Genomic DNA, 22,009 nt, shown 5'->3' with positions numbered 1-22,009 from the left:
ATCCAGTTTCAGCTTTCTGCATATAGCTAGCTAGTTTTCCCAACACCTTTTATTAAATAGGGAATCCTTTCCCGATTGGTTGTTTCTGTCAGATTTGTGAAAAATAAGATGGTTGCAGGTGTGTGGTGTCATTTCTGAGGCCTCTGTTCTGTTCTATTGGTCTACATATCTGTTTTGGTACCAGCACTATGCTGTTTTGTTTACTGTAGCCTTGTAGCATAGTTTGAAGTCAGGTAATGTGATGTATCCAGTTCTTTTGTTGTTGTTGTTGTAGCTTAGAATTGATTTGGTTATGCAGGCTCTTCTTTGGTTATCTATAAAATTTAAGTTGTTTTTTTTTTTTTCCAATTCTGTGCAGAAAGTCACTGGTAGCTTGATGGGGATACCATTGAATCTAGATTACTTTGGGCAGTATGGCTATTTTCACAATATTGATTTTTCCTAACCATGAGCATGGAATGTTTTTTCCATTTCTTTGTGTCCTGTCTCATTCCTTGAGCAGTAGTTTGTAGTTCTCCTTAAAGAGGTCTTTCATATCCCTTGTAAGTTTTCATCCTAGGTATTTTATTCTCTTTATAGCAATATGAGTGGGAGTTTCCCCATGATTTGGCTCCCTGTTTGTCTGTTATTGGTGTATAGAAATGATTGTGATTTTTGCACACTGATTTTTGTATTCTGAGACATTGCTCAAGTTGCTTATAAGCTTAAGGAGATTTTGGGCTGAGTTGATGGGGTATTCTAAATATACAATCATGTCATCTGCAAATAGAGACAATTTGACTTCCTCTTTACCTATTTGAATACACTTATTTCTTTATTTTGCCTGATTGGCCTGGCCACAACTTCTAATACTTTGTTAAATAGAAGTGATGAGAGAAGGCATCCTTGTCTTGTGCCAGTTTTCAAAGGGAGTGCTTCCAGTTTTTGCCCATTCACTATGTTATTGGCTATAGGTTTGTCATAAATAGCTCTTATTATTTTGAGATACATTTCATCAATACCTAGTTTACTGAGAATTTTTAGCATAAAGGGCTGTTGAATTTTGTTGAAGGCCTTCTCTGCATCTATCGAGATAATCGTGGTTTTTGTCTTTGGTCCTGTTTATGTGATGGATTACAGTTATTGATTTGCGTATGTTGAACCAGCCTTGGGTCCCAGAGATGAAGCCTACTTGATAGTGATGGATCAGCTTTTTGATGTCCTGTTGGATTTGGTTTGCCAGTATTTTGTCGAGAATTTTCACATCAGTGTTCTTCATGGATATTGGCATGACGTTTTCTTTTTTAGTTGTGTCTTTGCCAGGTTTTGGTATCAGGATAACATTGACCTCATAAAATGAGTTAGGAAGGATTCCTTCTTTTTCTATTGTTTGGAATAGTTTCAGAAGGAATGGTACCATCTCCTCTTTGTACCTTTGTTAGAATTTGGATGTGAACCCATCTGGTCCTGGACATTTTTTTGGTTGGTAGCCTATTAATTGCTGCCTTCATTTCAGACCTTGTTATAGGTCTATTCAGGCATTCGGCTTCTTCCTTGTTTAGTCTTTGGAAAGTGTAAGTGTCCAGGAACTTATCCATTTATTTTAGATTTTCTGTTTTATCTGCATAGAGGTATTTATACTATTCTGATGGTAATTTGTATTTCTATAGAATTGGTGGTATCACATTTATTATTTTTATTGCATCTATTTGATTCTTCTCTTTTCTTATTTATTAGTCTGGCTAGTGGTCTATTTTGTTGATCTTTTCAAAAAACCAGTTCCTGGATTCATTAAGTTTTGAAGGGTTTTTTTTTGTGTCTATCTCCTTCAGTCCTGCTCTGATCTTAGTTATTTTCTGTCTTCTGCTGGATTTTGAATTTTTTTTGTTTTTTCTTTTTGAATTTTGCTTTTTGGATTTTGTATGTTCTTCTCTAGTTCTTTTAATTGTGATGTTAGTGTGTCAATTTTAGATCTTTCCAGCTTTCTCTTGTGGGCATTTAGTGCTATATATTTCTCTCCACACACTGCTTTAAATCTGTCCAGAGATTCTGGTATGCTGTGTCTTCATTCTCATTAGTTTGAAAGAACATCTTTATTTCTGCCTTCATTTCGTTGTTTATCCAGTAGTCATTCAGAAGCATGTTGTTCAGTTTCCATACAGTTGTGCAGTTTTGAGTGAGTTTCTTAATCTTGAGTTCTAATTTGATTGCACTGTGGTCTTAGACTTTTTTTTTATGATTTCCATTCTTTTGTATTTGCTAATGAGTGTTTTATTTCCAATTACATGTTCAATTTTAGAATAGATATGATGTGGTGCTGAGAAGTATGTATATTTTGTTGATTTGGTGTGGAGGTTTCTGTAGATGTCTATTAGGTCTGCTTGGTCCAGTGCTGTGTTCAAGTCCAGTATATCCTTGTTAATTTTCTGTTTTGTTGATCTAATATTGACAGTGGGGTGTTAGAGTCTCCCGTTATTATTGTGTGGGAGTCTAAGTCTCTTTGTAGGTCTCTAAGAATGTGCTTTATGAATCTGGGTGCTCCTGCATTGGGTGCACATATATTTATGATAGTTAGCTCTTCTTGTTGTGTTAATCCCTTTACCAGTATGTAATGTTCTTGTCTCTTTTGATCTTTGATGGTTTAAAGTCTGTTTTATCAGAGTCTAGGATTGCAACCCCTGCTTGTTTTTTTTTTTTTCCATTTGCTTGGTGAATCTTCCTCCATCCCTTTATTTTGAGCCTATGTGTATCCTTATAGGTGTGATGGGTCTCCTAAATACAGCACACCAATGGGTCTCAACTCCTTATCCAATTTGCCAGTCTGGGTCTTTTAACTGGGGAATTTAACCCATTTACATTTAAGGTTAATATTATTATGTGTGAATTCGATCCTACCATTATGATGCTAGCTACTTATTTTGCCCATTAGTTGATACAGTTTCTTCATAGTGTCAATTTGGTATGGTTTTGCAGTGGCTTGTACTGGTTGTTCCTTTACATGTTTAGTGTTTCCTTCAGGAGCTCTTATAAGGCAGTCCTGGTGGTGACAAAATCTCTCAGCAGTTGCTTGTCTGTAAAGAATTTTTTCTTCTTTGCTTATGAAGCTCAGTTTAGCTGGATTTGAAATTCTGGGTTGAAAATTCTTTTCTTTAAGAATGTTAAATACTGGCCCCCACTCTCTTCTTGCTTGGAGGGTTTCTGCCAAGAGATCTGCTGTGAGTCTGATGGGCTTCCCTATGTGTAACCTGACCTTTCTCTCTGGCTGCCCTTAGCATTTGTTCCTTCATTTCAACCCTGGTGAATCTGACGGTTATGTGTCTTGGTGGTGGTCTTCTCAAGGAGTATCTTCATGGTGTTCTCTTTATTTCCTGAATTTTCAGTTTGCTTGCCTTGCTAGGTTGGGGAAATTCTCCTGGGTAATGTCTTTAACAGTGTTTTCCAGTTTGGTTTCATTCTCCCCATCACTTTCAGGTACACCAATCAAATGTAGATTTGGTCTTTTTACGTAATCCATTATTTCTTGGAGGCTTTGTTCATTTCTTTTCACTCTTTTGTCTCTAATCTTGTCCTCTCACTTTATTTCATTGTGTTGATCTTCAATCTCTGTTATTATTTTTTCCACTTGATCAACTCAGTGATTGAAACTTGTATATGCTTTATGAAGTTCTCATGCTGTGTTTTTCAGCTCTATCATGTTGTTTATGTTCTTCTCTAAGCTGGTTATTCTAGTTAGCATTTTGTCTCACCATATTTCAAGATTCTTATTTTCCTCGTATTGTGTTAGAATGTGCTTTTTTCTTTTCTTTTTTTTTTTTTTTTTAGCTTGGAGAGGTTTATTATTACCCACCTTCTGAATCCTGCTTCTGTCAATTTGTCAAACTCCTTCTCCATCCAGTTTTGTTCCCTTGCTGACAAGGAGCTGTAATCCCTTAAAAGAGAAGAGACGTTCTTGTTTTTGGAGTTTTCATTCTTTTTGTGCTGATTTCTTCCCATCTTCATGGATTTATCTCCCTTTGGTCTTTGAGGTAGATTACCTTTGGATGGGGTCTCTGAATGGAAGTCCTTTTTGTTGATGTTGAAACTACTTTTTGTTTGTTAGATTTCCTTCTAACAGGCCCCTCTGCTACAGCTGTATTGGAGTTTGCTGGGGGTCCACTCCAGATCCTGTTTGCCTGGGAATCATCAGTGGAGGCTACAGAACAGCAAAGATTGCAGCCTTTTCCTTCCTCTGGTAGCTTTGTCCCAGAGGGGTACCTGCCAGATGCCAGTCAGAGCTCTCCTGTATGAGGTGTCCATTGGCCCCTACTGGGAGGTGTCTCCCAGTCAGGATACACAGGGGTCAGGGAGCCACTTGAGGAGGCAGTCTGTCCCTTATCAGTGTTCAAGCGCTGTGTTGGAAATCTGTTGCTCTCTTCTGAGCTGCCAGGCAGGGACGTTGAGGTCTGCTCAAGCTGTACCTACAACTGCCCATTTCCCAGGTTTTCTGTCTCAGGAAGGTGGGGGGTTTATTTATAAGTCCCTGACTGGCTGGTACCTTTCTTCAGAGATGCCCTGCACAGCAAGGACATCTAGTGAGACAGTGCCTGCAGCTGCTGAGCTGTGTTGGGCTCCACCCAGCTCAGATTTCCCAGCAGCTTTGCTTAGACTGTGGGGTTGAAACTGCCTACTGGAGCCTCAGAAATGGCAAACTCCCCTCCCTTCACTGAGCTTGAATGTCCTAGGTGGAGCTCAGACTGCTGTGCATATTGCCAGAATGTTAAATCAGTGGATCTTAGCTTGCTGGTCTCCGTGGTGTGGGACCTGCAGAGCCAGACCACTGTGCTCCCTTGCTTCAGCCCCCCTCTACAGCGGAGTGAACAGTTCTGTCTTGCTGGTGTCCAGGCACCACTGAGGTATGAAAAAAAAAAACTGCTGCAACTAGCTTGGTTTCTACTCAAATGGCCACCCAGTTTTGTGCTGGAAACCCAGGGCCCTGGTGATTGTGAAGGCCCAGAGGGAATCTCCTGGTCTGCATGTTGTGAAGACCATGAGAAAAGTGCAGTATCTGAGCCTGAGTGCAGGAAACAGTACCTAATGGCTTCCTTTGGCTAGAGGAGGGAGTTCCTTAGCCCCTTGAACTTCCCAGGTGAGGCAATGTCCCATACTGCTTTAGAGCTCACCCTCCTTGTGCTACACCCGCTGTCCAATCAGTCCCAATGAGATGAACCAGGTACCTCAGTTGGAAATGTGAAAATCACCCACCATCTGCATCAGTCTTGCCAGGAGCTGTACACCAGAGCTGTTCCTATTTGGCCATCTTGCCCAGGGGCCAATACATATCATTTTACATAATTCACCGTACTTACATCAATTTGAATAAATATAACTTCAATTCACTGACTTAATTTTTAAATTTTAAAAAACTTAAAATGTACAATGTTTTTGAAATTCATTTTTGTATGTCCTAAAATCATGATGGCATTTGAGTGTGGTTATATACTCAGCACTCTTGTAAAATTGCCTTTATGACACATAGGGCAATATATGACTTTTGTTTATTGCTTGGATTAAAAACAAATCTCTTTAGATACTCAAAGAAAAAATTTAAGACATTACAGTAAGAAGTTGTAAGTGTTACACAGCTATAATCTAAGGTTCATTTGAATTAAATAAATCCCAGAACATAGATTAATTTACCCAGACATCGAGTTTCAGTGCCACTCCAGAGCCCATTCGCCAAGCACTCTCTGACATGAGATCCCACGAGTGTGTAGCCGGTGTTACACGTAAATATAGCTGTGGACCCATAAACTGTCAATGTTCCAATCTTGTTGCCATTTGGGGGAAAGGAAAGGCTTCCACATGAGATAACTAGAAGGGGGAAAAAAAGAAAAAAAAAGTGAACATCAACTCAGGTATACAGATTATTCCTGTGCTTTAAAAACACACACAAACTATTTTTAGTCTTAATTTTCACTAAGAATATGGATGAGGGATATTTTCTTAGGGCCAGATAGACCAGTCACCTAAGAAGCTTAATTTTCCATCTTTATGTCCTTGAAACAGAAACCTAAAAGCTTAAAGTGAATTCCAAAATATTCTAGATTCCTCCAGTTACCCATTAATTTTTGTTGTCATTGAGATGGAGTCTTACTCTGTCACTCAGGCTGCAGTGCCCTGGCACTATCCTGGCTCCCTGCTACATCTGCCTCCCAAGTTCAAGTGATTTTCCTGCCTGGGCCTCCCGAGTAGCTGGAATTACAGGCACCTGCCACCACACCCTGCTAATTTTTCTATTTTTAGTAGAGATGGGGTTTTGCCATGTTGGCCAGTCTGATCTCAAACTCCTGATCTCAAGTGATCCGCCCACCTCAACCTCCCAATGTGCTGGGATTACAGGTGTAAGCCACCACACCTTGACCCATTGATGTTATTTTTATTTTCATTCTGACAGGTATAAGTGAATCATTCTTGAAAAAATACACAGTATACAAAATATTCATGCACAGACATGTCCATCAAATAAATTGTGTATATCTTTATCTTTATGTCCATATCAATCCCAAGAATTACATAGTAGTAATTACTAGAAGCCTCATGAGCCTATCAAGAAATAAGGAATGCCAGTTTTCTTTACCAAAGCCAGTCAGCTGGGACAAAGTAGTGTCGTATTAAAATCTAAGACTTCTGAATGCATAGCATTGGTCAGTTTATTTGTTGTTTTAGATACTTGCATAATTTGTTGGGATCATGAGCTCTGTAAGAATGCTCACCACCCAGGGCATTTAGAGACTTTCTGGAAATTAAAACATGCAGATAAACTAGACCTTAAGTGGGCATTGATAGACTGACCCTATGCCCCATGTTTACACTTGTTGTCTCAGCACAGTTATTGATCGTGTCCATTTTCACCCATGAAATTATTACAGTTTGGGAAATAAATTAATGGTCACCCTCATTACATATTCTAACTATACCACTTAAATCTCTGCTCTTCAGGTCTATAAACACTTGAGCACAGGAAATCATAGCATCTCGGGGATAGGAGGAAATAACAAGGGTATCCAGGCCAACCTATCATCAGAGGCTTAAATATGTTTTAAACAGGTAAGACTGAAACTGTAAGAAAAGCTATTCAAAGCAAGTGTAAGAGTGCCAGATAAGCATTGATACATAAGGTGCTTAGGTGCTGCCTGCAGTGGCAAACATTACATTCCCTCTCATTTACAGTAAACCATATGAGACAGTAAAATATAGTGAGGAAGAACCCAGATTCTGGCTGCAGGCTACCCAGAGTCAGGCCTGGTTCTGCCATGTACAAGCCAGGTGGCATTGGCCAATTTCCTAAGTCTCTGGTCCCTGTTACGAGTTGATAATAGCTCCTACTGCACAGGCTTCTACATTAAATTCAAACAGAAGCCATCACTTGCACAATAAGCAGGCTCAAACAGGGTTAGCTAAAGGTAACATAATAAATCAGGACCTACTGAGTCAATTGAATCAAAGGTAGAAAAACCATTAAGATAATTTAAATGAGGAAAATAAAATTATGCATGTACCACTGAAACCAGCCCTTTTGTTGTTGTTGCTTATGGAGACAGAGTCTTGCTCTGCTGCTCAGGTTACTGTGCAGTGGTGCATCTGTAGCTTCCAGCAGCAGCCCTGACCTCCTGAGTTCAAGTGATCCTTCTGCCTCAGCCTCCCAAGTAGCTTGGGATGTGGGTACCACCATGCTCAGCTATTTTTTTTAATTTAACTTTTGTAGAGATGGGGATCTCACTATGTTGTCCAGGCTGGCCTGGAACTACTGGACTCAAGCGATCCTCCCACCTTGGCATCCCCAAATCCCCAGACCTTTTAATTAAGCTGTCCTTACTCCATGATATGACAGGACAACCTAGGCTCTATTTCAAATGTTCAGACAGACACAGCCAGACTCACTGTTTTCTATTGGAGGCTCTACCAGATATTGGGAAGTTCAACTCAAGAGTCCATCATGACCAGCACATTATTGTTATTGAGAGAGCCTTCATGGTTTATTAGTTTTGGGGATTGCTAAACTATTACAGTGTCATAGCATATGCATTTAGTAATATGCTAATATGTTTACCAAATGTCAATGAATTCATGTAGGATTTAGATTTTTACAATTTGTTATGAACTTTTCATTAAGCCTTTTCCAAAGCATAGTGTGAACTTCTTGAACTATGATATTTAAAGATGCATTGGTAGTGATTTAAGATAATTGGATCTTGTCTTGAACTTCCATGCTTGTCAGAGAAACCGTTATATAACAACGAGGTCTGAGTCGAATTCCACATGGAGGTTTCAGCGCACCTTCACCTTCAGTGGTAGAGCAGCAAGAACACCTCCCTTTGCTTATACATCTGTTTCTATTCTTGAAGTCTCTGTTAAAAATATTATGGTTATAAAAGTATTTTACATTTGTCCTCTAACAAGATTTACTCAATCTTAAAGAAGTAATGGAGCAAACTTTTAGCTTTTCAGTAGCTGAATAATAGCATTTCAGACCCAGAGTTTCCTTGTATGGTAGTAAACTCAATGCATTAATAAAGATAGCAAGAATAACTTGGAAATCTTGCCCTATTGAAAGTGGGGAGCTCCTCACTACTAAAAATAGGCTTTGTCAAACATCAAAGGGAAAGCCTTATTTTCATGTTCTTTTTCCTCTTGAGTTTCTAAAAATGAATTTCTTAAGTTTCCTTTTTTTTTCATTTCATTAAAAGTGTGTCCACAGCACCCAGAAGGCTCCTGCAATCCCACATCCACAGTGTGTTTTCTCACTGTCCCTGGGGATTCCAAGCCACTGCCCTCCCTTCCCACAGTAACATCTCTTTTTTTGTCTTTCCTTCAATTCTATGATTATATTCATGTTGAAATATGTCTACTTAAAAAAACTTGTATCGTGACAGATTAGTTCTTATACTTGTAAGGACAGTACTCCTATCAGTAATATGGATATTACTTGTGAGTGTAATAAACAAACATAAACCCAAGAGTAGGTCTTCTCGAATACATTGTAGCTGAAAAAAAAGTCAAATGAACATGCAGACCTCCATGAAGAATAAACAGCTGGCAAGGAAATGTGTGAGCAAGGAGGCTCTCTTTACCTTGAATAAAAGGCTCAGAGGACTCACAACGATTGTTTGCAAATACATGAAGGTACTCTGTGTAGAACAGAGTCAGGAATTGTTTTTTTAGGCCTAGAGGAATAGAGCCACCATCAATCACTGGATGTAAGTCAATAGGAAGCCTCCTTCAAAGTGAAAATGTTCAAACATGAAATCAGCTGTCTCTGGGGCAATGGGTTGTCACTAGAGTTATTTGATGTGAGCTGGGCATTTGCTTCTGAGAATATTATCAAGAAAATTCAATGGTAGGTAGTTCTGAGTGATGTCTGATGTCCATTCTGACAATGGAATGGAATGACAATGGCTACTCTGGTTTCCTTGGATATAAACGAAATACATCTGCTGATAAACACAGGCTCCTGTAAGTTTAATGATCAATCCAGGCCTGCGTCTAGTAACAAACAGGAGATCTTTCAGCACTAGCCTGCCCATTTCACAGTTTGACTGATGTCAAATTAAAAATAACTTTAAAAAAAATTATACTTTAAGTTCTGGGGTACCTGTTCAGAATGTGCAGGTTTGTTACATAGGTACAAACGTGCCATGGTGGTTTGCTGCATGCATCACCCCATCATCGACATCAGGTATTTATCCTAATGCTATCCCTCCCCTGGTCCCCCACCTCACTGCTATCCATCTCCTAGCCCCATACATCCACCCCCAACAGGCCCCTGTGTTTGATGCTCCCATCCCTGTGTCCATGTGTTCTCGTTGTTCCACACTCACTTATGAGTGAGAATATGTGCTGTTTGGTTTTCTGTTCTTGTGTCAGTTTGCTGAGAATGATGGTTTCCAGCTTCATTCACGTCCTGCAAAGGACATGAACTCATCTTTTTTTAGGGTTGCATAGTATTCCATGGTATATATGTGCCACATTTTCTTTATCCAGTGTATCATTGATGGGCATGTGAGTTGGTTTCAAGTCACTGCTCTTATGAATAGTGCCACACACAGACAGACACACACACACACACACACACACACACACTCTACATGTGCATGTGTCTTTATAACAGAATGATTTATACTCCTTTGGGTATACACCTAATGATGGGATTGCTGGGTCAAATAGTATTTCTAGTTCTAGATCCTTGAGGAATCACCACATTGTCTTCCACAACGGTTAAACTAATTTATACTCCCACCAACAGTGTAAAAGCGTTCCTCTTTCTCCAGCATCTGTTGTCTCCTGATTTTTTAATGATCGCCGTTCTAACTGGTGTGAGATGGTATCTCAACATGGTTTTGATTTGCATATCTCTAATGACCAGTGTTGATGAGGTTTTTTTTCCATATGTTTGTTGGCTGCATAAATGTCTCCTTTTGAGAAATCTCTGTTCATATTCTTCACCCACTTTTTGATGGGGTTGTCTTGTAAATTTGTTTAAATTCTTTGTAGATTCTGGTTATTAGCCCTTTGTCAGATGGGTAGATTACAAAAATACTTTCTCATTCTGTTGGTTGTCGGTTCACTCTAATGATAGTTGCTTTGACTGTGCAGAAGCTCTTTAGTTTGATTAGATCCCATTTGACTATTTTGGCTTTTGTTGCCACTCCTTTTGGTGTTTTAGTATGAAATCTTTGCCCATGCCTATGTTCTGAATGATATTGCCTAGATTTTCTTCTAGGGTTTTTATGGTGCCAGGTCTTAGGTTTAAAATTTTAATCAATCTTGAGTTAATTTTTGTATAAGGTGTAAGGAAGGGATCCAGTTTCAGCTTTCTGCATATGGCTAGCCAGTTTTCCCAGCACCATTTATTAAATAGGGAATCTTTTCCTCATTGCTTGTCTTTGTCAGGTTTGTCAAAATCAGATGGTTGTAGTTGTGTGGGGTTGTTTCAGTGGCCTCTGTTCTATTCCATTGGTCTATATCTCTGTTTTGGTACCAGTGCCATGCTGTTTTTATTACTGTAGTTTGGAGTCAGGTAGCGTGATGCCTCCAGCTTTTAAAAATAATTTTTTTAAATTAAATATTTGTGCTTAGGATTGTCTTGGCTATGTGGGCTCTTTTTTGGTATCATATGGAATTTAAGGTTTTTTTTCCAATTTTGTGAAGACAGTTAATGGTAGCTTGATGGGGATAGCATTGAATCTATAGATTACTTTGAGTAGTATAGCCATGTTCATGATACTGATTCTTCCTACCCATTAGCATGGAATGTTTTTACATCTGTTTGTGCCCTCTCTTATTTCCTTGAGCAGTGGTTTGTAGTTCTTGAAGGGGTCCTTCACATCACTTGTTAGTTGTATTCCTAGGTATTTTATTCTTTGTAGCAATTGTGAATGGGAGTTCACTCATGATTTGGCTCTCTGTTTGTCTGTTACTGGTTTATAGGAATGCTTGTGATCTTTGCACACTGATTTTTGTATCCTGAGACTTTGCTGAAGTTGCTATCAGCTTAATGAGATTTTGGGCTGAGATGATGGAGTCTTCTAAATATACAACCATGTCATCTGCAAATAGAGACAATCTGACTTCCTCTTTACCTATTTTAATACTATTTATTTATTTTTCTTGCTTGATTGCCCTGGCCAGAACTTCCAGTACTATGTTGAATAGAAATGGTGAGAGAGGGCATCCTTGTTCTGTGCTGGTTTTCAAAGAGAATGCTTCCAGTGTTTGCCCTTTTAGCATTAATTGGCTGTGGGTTTGTCATAAATAGCTCTTATTATTTGAAGATGCATACCATCAATACCTAGTTTATTGTGAGTTTTTAGAATGAAAGGTTGTTGAGTTTTGTCAAAGGCCTTCTCTGCAACTATTGAGGTATACATGTGGTTTTTGTTCTTTTGTGTATGTTTAACCAGCCTTGCATCCCAGGGATAAAGCCGACTTGATCGTGATGGGTAAGGCTTTTGATGTGCAGTTGGATTCGGTTTGCCAGTAACTTAACTGAAGATTTTTCACACTAATGTTCGTTATAGATATTGACTTGAAATTTTCTTTTTTAGTTGTGTCTCTGCCAGGTTTTGCTTTCAGGATGATGTTGGATGGATAAAATGAGTTAAAGAGGATTCCCTCATTTTCTATTGTTTGGAGTAGTTTCAGAATAAATGGTACCAGCTTCTCTTTGTACTGCTGGTAGAATTCAGCTGTGAACCTCTCTGGTCCTTGACTTTTTTTGGTTGGTAGGCTATTAATTGCTATCTCAATTTCAGACCTTGTTATTGGTCTATTCCGGGATTTTGACTTCTTCCTGATTTAGTCTTGAGATGGTGTAAATGTCCAGAAATTTATCCATTTTTCTATATTTACCAGTTTATTTGCATAGACATGTTTATAGTATACTCTGGTGGTAGTTTGTATTTCTGTGGGATTGGTGTTGATGTCCCCTTTATAATTTTTTATTGCTTCTATTTGATTCTTCTCTCTTTTCTTCTTTATTGGTCTTGCTAATGGTCTACTTATTTTGTTGATTTTTTTTTATTAATTTTTTAAAAACAGCTCCTGGATTCATTGATTTTTTTTTTTCCAAGGTTTTTTTTTTGGTCTTTTTTTTTTTTTTTGTCTCCATCTCCTTCAGTTCTCCTCTAATCTGTTATTTCTTGTCTTCTGCTAGCTTTTGAATTCATTCTCGCTCCTTAGTTGTTTTAATTGTGATGTTAGGGTATCAATTTTAGATCTTTCCTCATTTCTCTTGTGGACATTAAGTGCTATAAATTTCCCTCTACTCAATGCTTTAAATGTGTCCAAGAGATTCTGGTACATTGTGTCTTCATTCTCATTGGTTTCAAGAGCATCTTTATTTCTGCCTTCATTTCATTATTTATCCAGTAGTCATTCAGGAGCAGGTTGTTCAGTTTCCATGTAGTTGTGCGGTTTTGAGTGAGTTTCTTAATCCTGAGTTCTAATTTGTTAGCACTGTGGTCTGAGAGACTGTTTGTTATGATTTCTGTTCATTTGCATTTGCTCAGATGTGTTTTACTTCTAATTATGTAGTCAGGTTTTTAGAATAAGTGCAATGTGGTGCTGAGAAGAATGCATATTCTGTAAATTTGGGGTGGAGTGTTCTGTAGATGTCTATTAGGTCTGCTTGGTCCAGGTCTGAGTTAGAGTCTTGGATGTCCTTGTTAATTTTCTGTCTCATTGATCTGTCTAAGTGGGGTGTTAAAGTCTCCCACTATTATTGGGTGAGAGTCTAAGTCTCTTTGTAGGTTGTTAAGAACTTGGTTTATGCATCTGGGTGCTCCTGTATTGGGTACATATATATTTAGGATAGTTAGCTCCTCTTGTTGCATCGATCCCTTTACCATTATGTAATGCCCTTCTTTGTCTCTTCTGATTTGTGTTGGTTTAAAGTCTGTTTTATCAGATAATAGGATTACAACCCTTGCTTTTTTTTGATTTTTTATTTTACTTTTTTGCTTTCCATTTGCTTGGTAAATCTTTATCCCTGTATTTTGAGCCTATGTGTGTCTTTAGAGCTGCAATGGGTCTCTACTCTTTATCCAATTTGCCAGTCTGTACCTTTTAATTGGGGCATTTAGTCTATTTACATTTGATTAATATTGTTATGTGTGAATTTGATCCTACCATTATAATGCTAGCTGGTTGTTTTGCCTATTAGTTGATGCAGTTTCTTCATAATGTTGATGGACTTTACAATTTGGTGTGTTTTTGCAGTGGCTGGTACTGGTCATTCCTTTCTGTGTTCAGTGCTTCCTTCAGGAGCTCTTGTAAGGCAGGCCTGGTGGTAACAAAATCTCTCAGTGATTGCTTATCTGTAAAGGATTTTGTTTAAATATGTTAATATTGGCCCCCTCTCTTTTCTGACTTGTAGGGTTTCTGCTGATAGATATTCTGTGAGTCTGATAGGCTTCCCTTTGTGGGTAACCTGACTTTTTTCTCTGGCTGCCCTTAGCATTTTTTCCTTCATTTCAACCCTGGTGAATCTGACAATTATGTGCCTTGGGGTTGCTCTTCTTGGGGAATATCTTTGTGATGGTCTCTGTATTTCCTGAATTTGAATTTTGAATGGACTTGGTAGGTTGGGGAAGTTCTCCTGGATAATGTCCTAAAGAGTGTTTTCCCACTTGGTTTCATTCTCCCCTTCACTTTCAGATACTAGTCTTTTCACATAATCCCATATTTCTTGGAGGCTTTGTTCATTTCTTTTCACTCTTTTTTCTCTAATCTGTCTTCTTGCTTAATTTCATTGAGTTATCTTCAATCTCTGATATCCTTTCTTCTGCTTCATTGATTTGGCTATTGAAACTTGTGTATGCTTCATGAAGTTCTCATGCTGTGCTTTTCAGCTCCATTAGGGTTGTGTATGTTATTCTCTAAATTGGTTATTCTAGTTAGCATTTCATCTAACCTTTTTTCAAAGTTCTTAGTTTCTTTGCATTGGGTTAGAAAATGTTCATTTAGCTCAGAGAATTTTACTACCCACCTTCTGAAGCCTGTTTCTGTCAGTTTGTCAAACTCATTTTTTGTTCAGTTTTGTTTCCTTGCTGGTGAGGAGTCGTGATCCCTTGAAGGAGAAGAGGTATTTGGTTTTTTGAATTTTTCAGCCTTTTTGGGCTGGTTTCTTCTCTTTGTGGATTTTTCTACCTTTGGTCTTTGAAATTGGTGACCTTTGGATGGGGTCTCTGAGTGGACATCCTTTCTATTGATGTTGAAACTATTTCTTTCCATTTGTTAGTTTTCCTTCTAACAGTCAGGCCCCTCTGCTGTAGCTCTCCTGGAGTTTGCTGAAGGTCCACTCCAGATTCTGCTTGCCTGAGAATCACCAGTGGAGGATGTAGAACAGCAAAGATTGATGCTTGTTTCTTTCTCTGATGGCTTCATCCCAGAAAGGTACCTGCCAGATGCTAGCCAGAGCTGTCCTATATGAGGTATTTATTGGCCCCTACAGGGAGGTGTCTCCCAGTCAGGATACACGGGGGTCAAAGAGCCACTTGATGAGGCAGTCTATTTCTTATCAGAGTTCAAAAGCTATGCTGGAAAATGTGCTGCTCTCTTCAGAGCTGCCAGGGAAGGATGTTGAAGTCTGCTGAAGCTGTACCCATAACCAACCCTTTTCTCAGATGCTCTGTCCCAGGAAGTTGGGAACTTTATTTATAAGTTCCTGATGGGCTGCTGCCTTTTTTCAGACATTCCCTGCCCACCAAGGAAGGAGTCTAGTGACACAGTCTGCCTGCAGAGGCCTTGCTGATCTGTGTTGAGTTCCATTCTGTTGGAACTTTCTGGTGACTTTGTTTACACAGGCGAGGTTAAAACCACCTGCTTGAGCTTCAGCAGTGGTGGATACCCCTCCCCCTACTGGGCTCAAAAGTCCCAGGTCGATCTCAGACTGCTGTGGTGGCTGTGAGAATTTCCAGCCAGTGAATCTTAGCTTGCTTGTCTTTGTGGGGGTGGGACCTGCCAAGCCAGATCACCTGGCTCACTGGCTTCAGCCCCCTTTTTCAGGGGAGTGAATAGTTCTGTCTCACTGGTGTTCTAGGCACCAGTTGGGTTTGAGGAAAAAAAATTGCTGTGGCTAGCTCAGAGTCTTTCCAAACAATGGATGTCCAGTTTGGTTCTGGAAAGCTGGGGCACTGGTATTTCAGGCACCGGAGGGAATCTCCTAGTCTGAGGGTTGTGAAGACTGTGGGAAAAGCACAGTCTGGGCCGGAGGGCAAGGAACAGTCCCTAATGGCTTCCCCTGGCAAGGAGAGGGAGTTCTCCAGCCTCTTGCATTTCCTGGGTGAGATGATGCCCCACCCTGCTTCAGCTTGCCTTTTTTGGGCTGCACCCACTGTCCAACCAGTCCCAGTGAGATGAACCAGGTACCTCAGCTGGAAATGCAGAGATCACTCACCTTCTATGTTGATCTTGCTGGGAGCTGTGCACTGGAGCTGTTCCTATTTGACCATCTTGCCAGCAATCTCCCAAGATAACTCTTAAATAAGCACTTAGAAAAGATGTACCATCCAGAATTTATGCCATGTTCATTGAATATCTATAATATTACAAAATTCCAATGTAGCTCACTGAGTCAGTGTGAGTGTATAAAATGTAAAATAAAAAGGTAACTTTTTGTGTGTGATTCATGGATTTCTGTGGCAAATGTTTTTCTTTTTAAATATAGACAATAATTCAAATAACAAAAGCAATAAGAATATAATAGCCTTCTACTTGTATAACAACTTTGTGCTAGGAAGGTGTTCAGGCACCCCTAGATATTAAATTTTAATTTTCTATTATTATGTCTTGAAGGATAGGACTGCAGAGCTTACTGTTTAAGGTGAGACTATGGTCTCCCGTCTGTTTGCTCATGGAGACCTGGGTTTTTCTCCAGGGGCATATTAGAATAGCCTGTAGTTAGAATAGCACAAACCCTTCCAAAATTGGTGAATTTCTCAGCTGGCGAATTTCTCGCTTTTTCTCTAGGGACATATTAGAATAGCCTGGAGTTAGAATAGCACAAACCCTTCCAAAATTGGTGAATTTCACAGTTATTATTAGTGTGATTACTATGTGATCAAGGCTCACCTCTTTATCTGGAGCTAACTGGACAAGCAGAAAGGGAAAGCTTAACATTTCCAGCTTCTAAGCAAATAAGTAACTGAAAACAATTAAGTTCTGGGAGATCTTATGAGCAGGGCCACTCTAACATGAACCCTGGGCAGTTAAAAAAAAAAAACAAACAAAAAAATGAAAACGCCTGCTCCTCAGCTGGATGATGATTTGGGTGATGCTACCATTGAAGATTCTGTTGGTCCTGATCCAAAATAATGTGGACAGTGACACTGTGTTTCTTCTGTGAAGAAGCTATCACAGTGTGGAAAATTGTCCTTACAAAAATGTGTCATTTTCATTACTTTAATAAATTAAATTATGTTTTAATTTCCTGGGGTTTATTACACATTTACTTAATGGTAAACTATACTATTACCAGGATTCATGGTGTGTTTTGTTTGTGTGTGTGTGTGTGTGTGTTGGCAAAGTAGGAAACATGAGAGAGAAATGTAATTTAAGCATAACATGAAGTTAAATTGTGTTACAGCAAAATTAAATTAATGTATTTATTGCTTTTTTTTTCTTGTGGATCCCAGAAATTGTTTACATTTTAATTTTTGTTGTTGGTGTTGTTGTTGAGGGGACAGTCTCACTCTGTTGCTCAGGCTGGATTGCAGTGGTGTGATCTCAGCTCACTAAAACCCCCACCTCCTGGGTTCAAGCGATTCTCCTGCCTCAGCCTCCCAAGTAACTGGGGTTATAGGTGCATGCCACCAAGCCGGGGTAATTTTTGTATTTTTCAGTAGATACAGTGTTTCACCATGTTGGTCAGGCTAGTCTCAAACTCGTGACCCCAGGTGATCCACTCACCTTGGCCTCCCAAAGTGCTGAGCCACTGTGCCTGGCCTACATCTTAAGTTTTTAAAAATTGTGTTTTTCATTTTCTTTTGGGGGAGCAAAGTTTTAAAGGTGGTGTAATTCCCAACGTTATATTGTCTATGTTTTTTCTGGTATTATTAAGTGACTTTCAAGAGAGTAGATGGTTACCATATTGAGGAACTCAATATTTGTCCCAAGTAAATAAAAGCAATAATATTGAATATTACATTAAACCTGGTTGTGAGCAATACATAGATGACACTAGTACTCATGAAATTCCATGTTGGAGGGAAACGTGAGACAACTGTTGTTCGAATTGTTTCCACCACTGGTTTGTCTACTACCTGCCTGTGCCATAGAAACATGTGCCCTAAAACTGTGTATATTTCATGGTGTTATTCTCAAATAGCTCTTCTAAGAATGGAATCCAGGAACTCCTGGGCATCTCTGATATTCTTTTAGGGGTCAACAAGCATCTCCCTTTCCAATGACTACACTAGCAACCGTCAATATATTTTATTTTTCATATCTCAACCAAAACAACAAACTTTGACAAAGTTAGTGCAGAAGATGCTATGAGAATCCAGCCATCCTCTATTAAGCCACACATTAAGGAGCTTTGAAAAATTTTAAAATGATACGACCCTCTTCACATTAATTTTTGCTTTGTTTGAAAATGAATCCTTACTGTTCATAAAAATGTGTTACTTAAGTAAGCATGTAATTGACATATTATTTTAAATTAATACACCTGTAAAATTGTAACAGTTTTAATGTAAATGAATTAACAAATGAATATTTTAAAATACTAATTGTTTTTAATGTATGACATAGTTATGAAAAGTTCTTTGGGGTCTAGTGGTAGGCAGTATTTGAGGGTGTTCCCTAAGTGTCCCAACCCTGGGTCAAGACATCTCCTCAAATCCTCTCCCCTTGAGTGAGGACAGAACTCTGAGTATTTTAGGAGTCAGGTGACTTTGACTTAATAAAAAATGAGATTATCTGGATGGAAACAGCCTGGGGAGGGGAGTCCTTGCCAGGAACTGAGTCTTTCCTGAAGTCAGAGACATGGGACTCACCTGGTGGGGTGGGGAACGCAGGGCCAGGAGCTTACTATTTCCCCATCAGCAGCAATAACATAAAGGGCTCAGCCACACAGCCACAAGGACATAAACTCTGCCCATGAGCCATTCTTGGGATTTATTGGAACCTCACTGGACCTTACTGGGCTTCCAACCCTGTCAACACCATGGACTCAGCCCTGTGAGATTGTGAGCAGAGGATCCAGCCAAAATGTGCCAGGTTTCTGAACCTGGAAGCTGGGCTGTTGCAAATCTGTATTATAAGGTACTAAGCATGTGGTCACTGGTTTCGCAGCAATCAATAACTAGCACATGTCCTCAAATTTTAAAAATAAAAATTTTATGAAAATCCCAGAGAACAGTTGCTTTCAAAGAGGCTGGAGTATCCCTTCCACAGAGGGTCTACTGAATGATCTTAGTAAAGGGGTTTCTAGTACTCTGATGCCATTTCCAAAACATTTAGGCAAAAGAGGAGGAGAAAAGGGCCATTAAGGCTTTTAAACTCTTAGAGAACATCCAATTTAAACAAAAAATCAAGCACTACAACATCCAAGATGGCACATCTGTGCTCCGGAAAGAGAAAAAGATTGACAAGCTCTGTATTAGTACAGTTTATTTAAACAAATCAGTAGATAAAAGAAAAAATTGGTAATATCAATATCGCTTTTTGGGGAAAAAAGACCAGCAGAAAATTTTAGCTTGGTCACAAAGTAACAATAAACTCCATGTTAACTTTCCCTACCTCACTGACTATGTGCACAATACACTGCATTATTACCCTGGCATAGATTTGGTTTTCTGATACTACTCTCCACTAAAAGATGCCAGGGATCTTTGGAGAACAATGTGTTTGGGTAAGAAAAATTCCAGATAACCATAGAACTTCATGTTTTTATGATAAAACGAGGACCATTTCAGAGATGTTAGAGGGATCAAATAAGAAAGCAATGTGAAAGGGACTCCTCCTGGCCAATTGTCACAACCTTAGCTACAAACATTAATACAAACACTTTTTTTTGAAGCCAACAATAATTTCAGTGGGAATCCAGTGACTCTGGAAAATGCCACATGTCCATGAAGACATTCAAGAGACAAACAGCAAACTGTGACATAACAGTTTATGCCCAACCTGTAAGTCAACAAATGGCTGACAATTTATGAAACAAGTGTGTGGCCTGAGACAATTGGATATGTGAAGATAAGTTACGTGTAGTGGTTGTGTCTTTACTGCACTCCATGTCAGAAACACCAGAATACAGTATACAAAACTAAAGGCAGGGAAACAGACTTGACAGAATTTCAGAGGCTGGAGGCAGAAACACTGTTCAAAGAAAGCAGAGGCCTAACTTTGCTTTCTTCCCCAAAATGAGATTAATGCCTTACTACTAACCAGTTTAGTTCAGGAATGAGGATTTTGCTAACATTCCTTTAAATAGAAGGCTCTCCATTGCACATGACAATTCTTCTGGAACGATGTTTGAGCTGTGAGCATGGAAGATTGTCGCACAGCAAATAGCAGTTAGCATGACCCTGTTCTGGGAAGACAAGGACACCATAGCTGGGCATCCCTGGGAAATTAGAAAGACAAGAAAAAGCTATACTGGGCTGTGGCAGCTGAAGAAGCCCCTTGTAAAACCCCATTCCTGAGGAGTTAATGGGTGTCTATTTTAAAAGATCCTATTTCTAGTTTGAAATAGACAAAATGTTGGCTGGAAGAGTCTAAAATAGGTCAAAGGTTCATGTTCCTGACTCTTTCTCCTAATCTCTCCTTACTGGTAATAATGCTGGAATCTCCAGGTGACAAATTGACTTGCAAGGATGAATACATCTGTGCATGACTGGCAAGGATGTGGGGAAGTGGGGCATTTACTAAATGGCAAAGGTGTGATAGAGAGGAATGCCATTGTAAACTCAATGACTATGTCATTAACCGCCCAAACCAGGACACTGTTCAGAGCGACAAGAAATCACTAATAAGCATCCTGGAAAACAGGCTTCAGGCAGGGCTATCTTGGAGAAACAGGGACTATGTTTATTATGATTATGAAAACTTTAAGCTCCTTGAGGTCAGCAATACTTCCTGATTTATCTTTGTGTTCCTGGTGAAGAGTTTGTGGGATGTGTTTCATTAACATTTGTTCTATTAAAAGTTGAATTAAAATTATCAAAGATAGTGAAACATTCATGCTTTTGTCTTTTTCATTTCTTACTCTGATATATTCTTACTAATCTGTATTTTATAAAATGTACACTGTTCTAACTAGTTTTTATGCATAATTTTCTTTGTACAATCAAGTAAAGATTATATATTAGATACATCTGAATCAGAGGGCTCTGAATAATACTAGCATTTTTAAATTTTTCTATTTATTCATATTTAATGTGAAACTCAAAGCTTTAACTGCTTATCTTGTACCTAAAAGAATAATCATCTCCTTTTTGAAGACAGTCATTATTTGAGAACACAGAATCTTCAGCATTAATACTATTTCCCAAGATCCTAATTAGAACTCTTGAATAGCCTGTCTATGGAGTAAAAGTTACCTTTTTACACATAGGCTTGTATTTGTCTTTGAGCTGATTTGAAATATTTGAAATAACGTTTGAAAAATAGATCATTAACAAGTAAAAGACAACATCAAATGCCTAATCCAGCAGCAGTGTGGTTTAAGTATGTCACATGACAATACAATTCACCATTGTAATGAAAAGACATGCCATTTGGTTGTACTTTTGATCTACAGGACTATGATAGATGATAGCTCCCCTAGAGGAGCTCACCATTGACAGCAGGCATCTAGAATAACCTAGGATGTTGTGTCATTTGAGGGTGCATTCCTCGTTGCTCACCTCGACAGCTTGGCCTCTCTTCTCCTGTGTTCCACGTCCCATTGGCCTGGCACTGCACGAGCCTCCGGCCCTCTAAGTAGTAACCGGGACTGCAGCTCAGCAATACTTGAGCACCGAACTCATTCAAGGATCCTGAAACCAACCTCCAGATGACGTGTTCTGAGAGCTGAGCTTCAATACTGGGGCAAGGGACCGCTAGAAGAGAAACATATATCACATCATCATTTTTCTTTTTTTTTGGAAAAGATCAGACCGTGCTTGCTGTGAATAGCAAGATCTTGCTATAGAAAACTGATCTTGTTGGGCAAAATCGATGCCATCACATATTATCTCAGCATTTCTTTACCACCCACATAGTCATATGGGAATGATTCAATATGTAAAATGCATTCAACTGCCTCATTACAGATGTGTTGGGAAGCTTGCAGTCAGACTGAACTGTAAAAGGGGTAAATCACTTCCACAAATGTATATGGCTCATTGGAGTTGATGAAAATTTTCATGACGGTAATGAGCACATGCAAATAAAAATCTTACATATAATTTCCCTCAATATCCTTGGAGGAACTCAGAATAGTAATTGTGTAATTGCAAACCAGCTGGGAAAATAATTTTCAGAAAATCAGATGCCTTCATGTCTTTCT

General features: G+C 39.0%; 1 protein-coding gene across 1 annotated transcript in view; it reads right to left on the bottom strand.

Moving 5' to 3' along the window:
- Positions 1-22,009, bottom strand: part of CSMD1 (CUB and Sushi multiple domains 1) — a 2,129,340-nt gene that overhangs the window by 68,275 nt on the left and 2,039,056 nt on the right. Inside the window, exons 51-52 of the mRNA XM_064369795.1 lie at positions 21,366-21,560; positions 5,656-5,829 (exon numbers count right to left, since the gene is read on the bottom strand). Of these exons, the coding sequence (XP_064225865.1) occupies positions 5,656-5,829; positions 21,366-21,560 (369 nt within the window). The remainder of the gene's footprint in view (positions 1-5,655; positions 5,830-21,365; positions 21,561-22,009) is intronic.

This window comes from Aotus nancymaae, unplaced genomic scaffold (assembly GCF_030222135.1).
Source record: "Aotus nancymaae isolate 86718 unplaced genomic scaffold, 86718_ANA_hifiasm-v0.15.2.pri h1tg000090l, whole genome shotgun sequence".
In the NCBI taxonomy this organism is placed as follows: domain Eukaryota; kingdom Metazoa; phylum Chordata; class Mammalia; order Primates; family Aotidae; genus Aotus; species Aotus nancymaae.
This window is presented reverse-complemented; position numbering and strand designations above follow the sequence as displayed.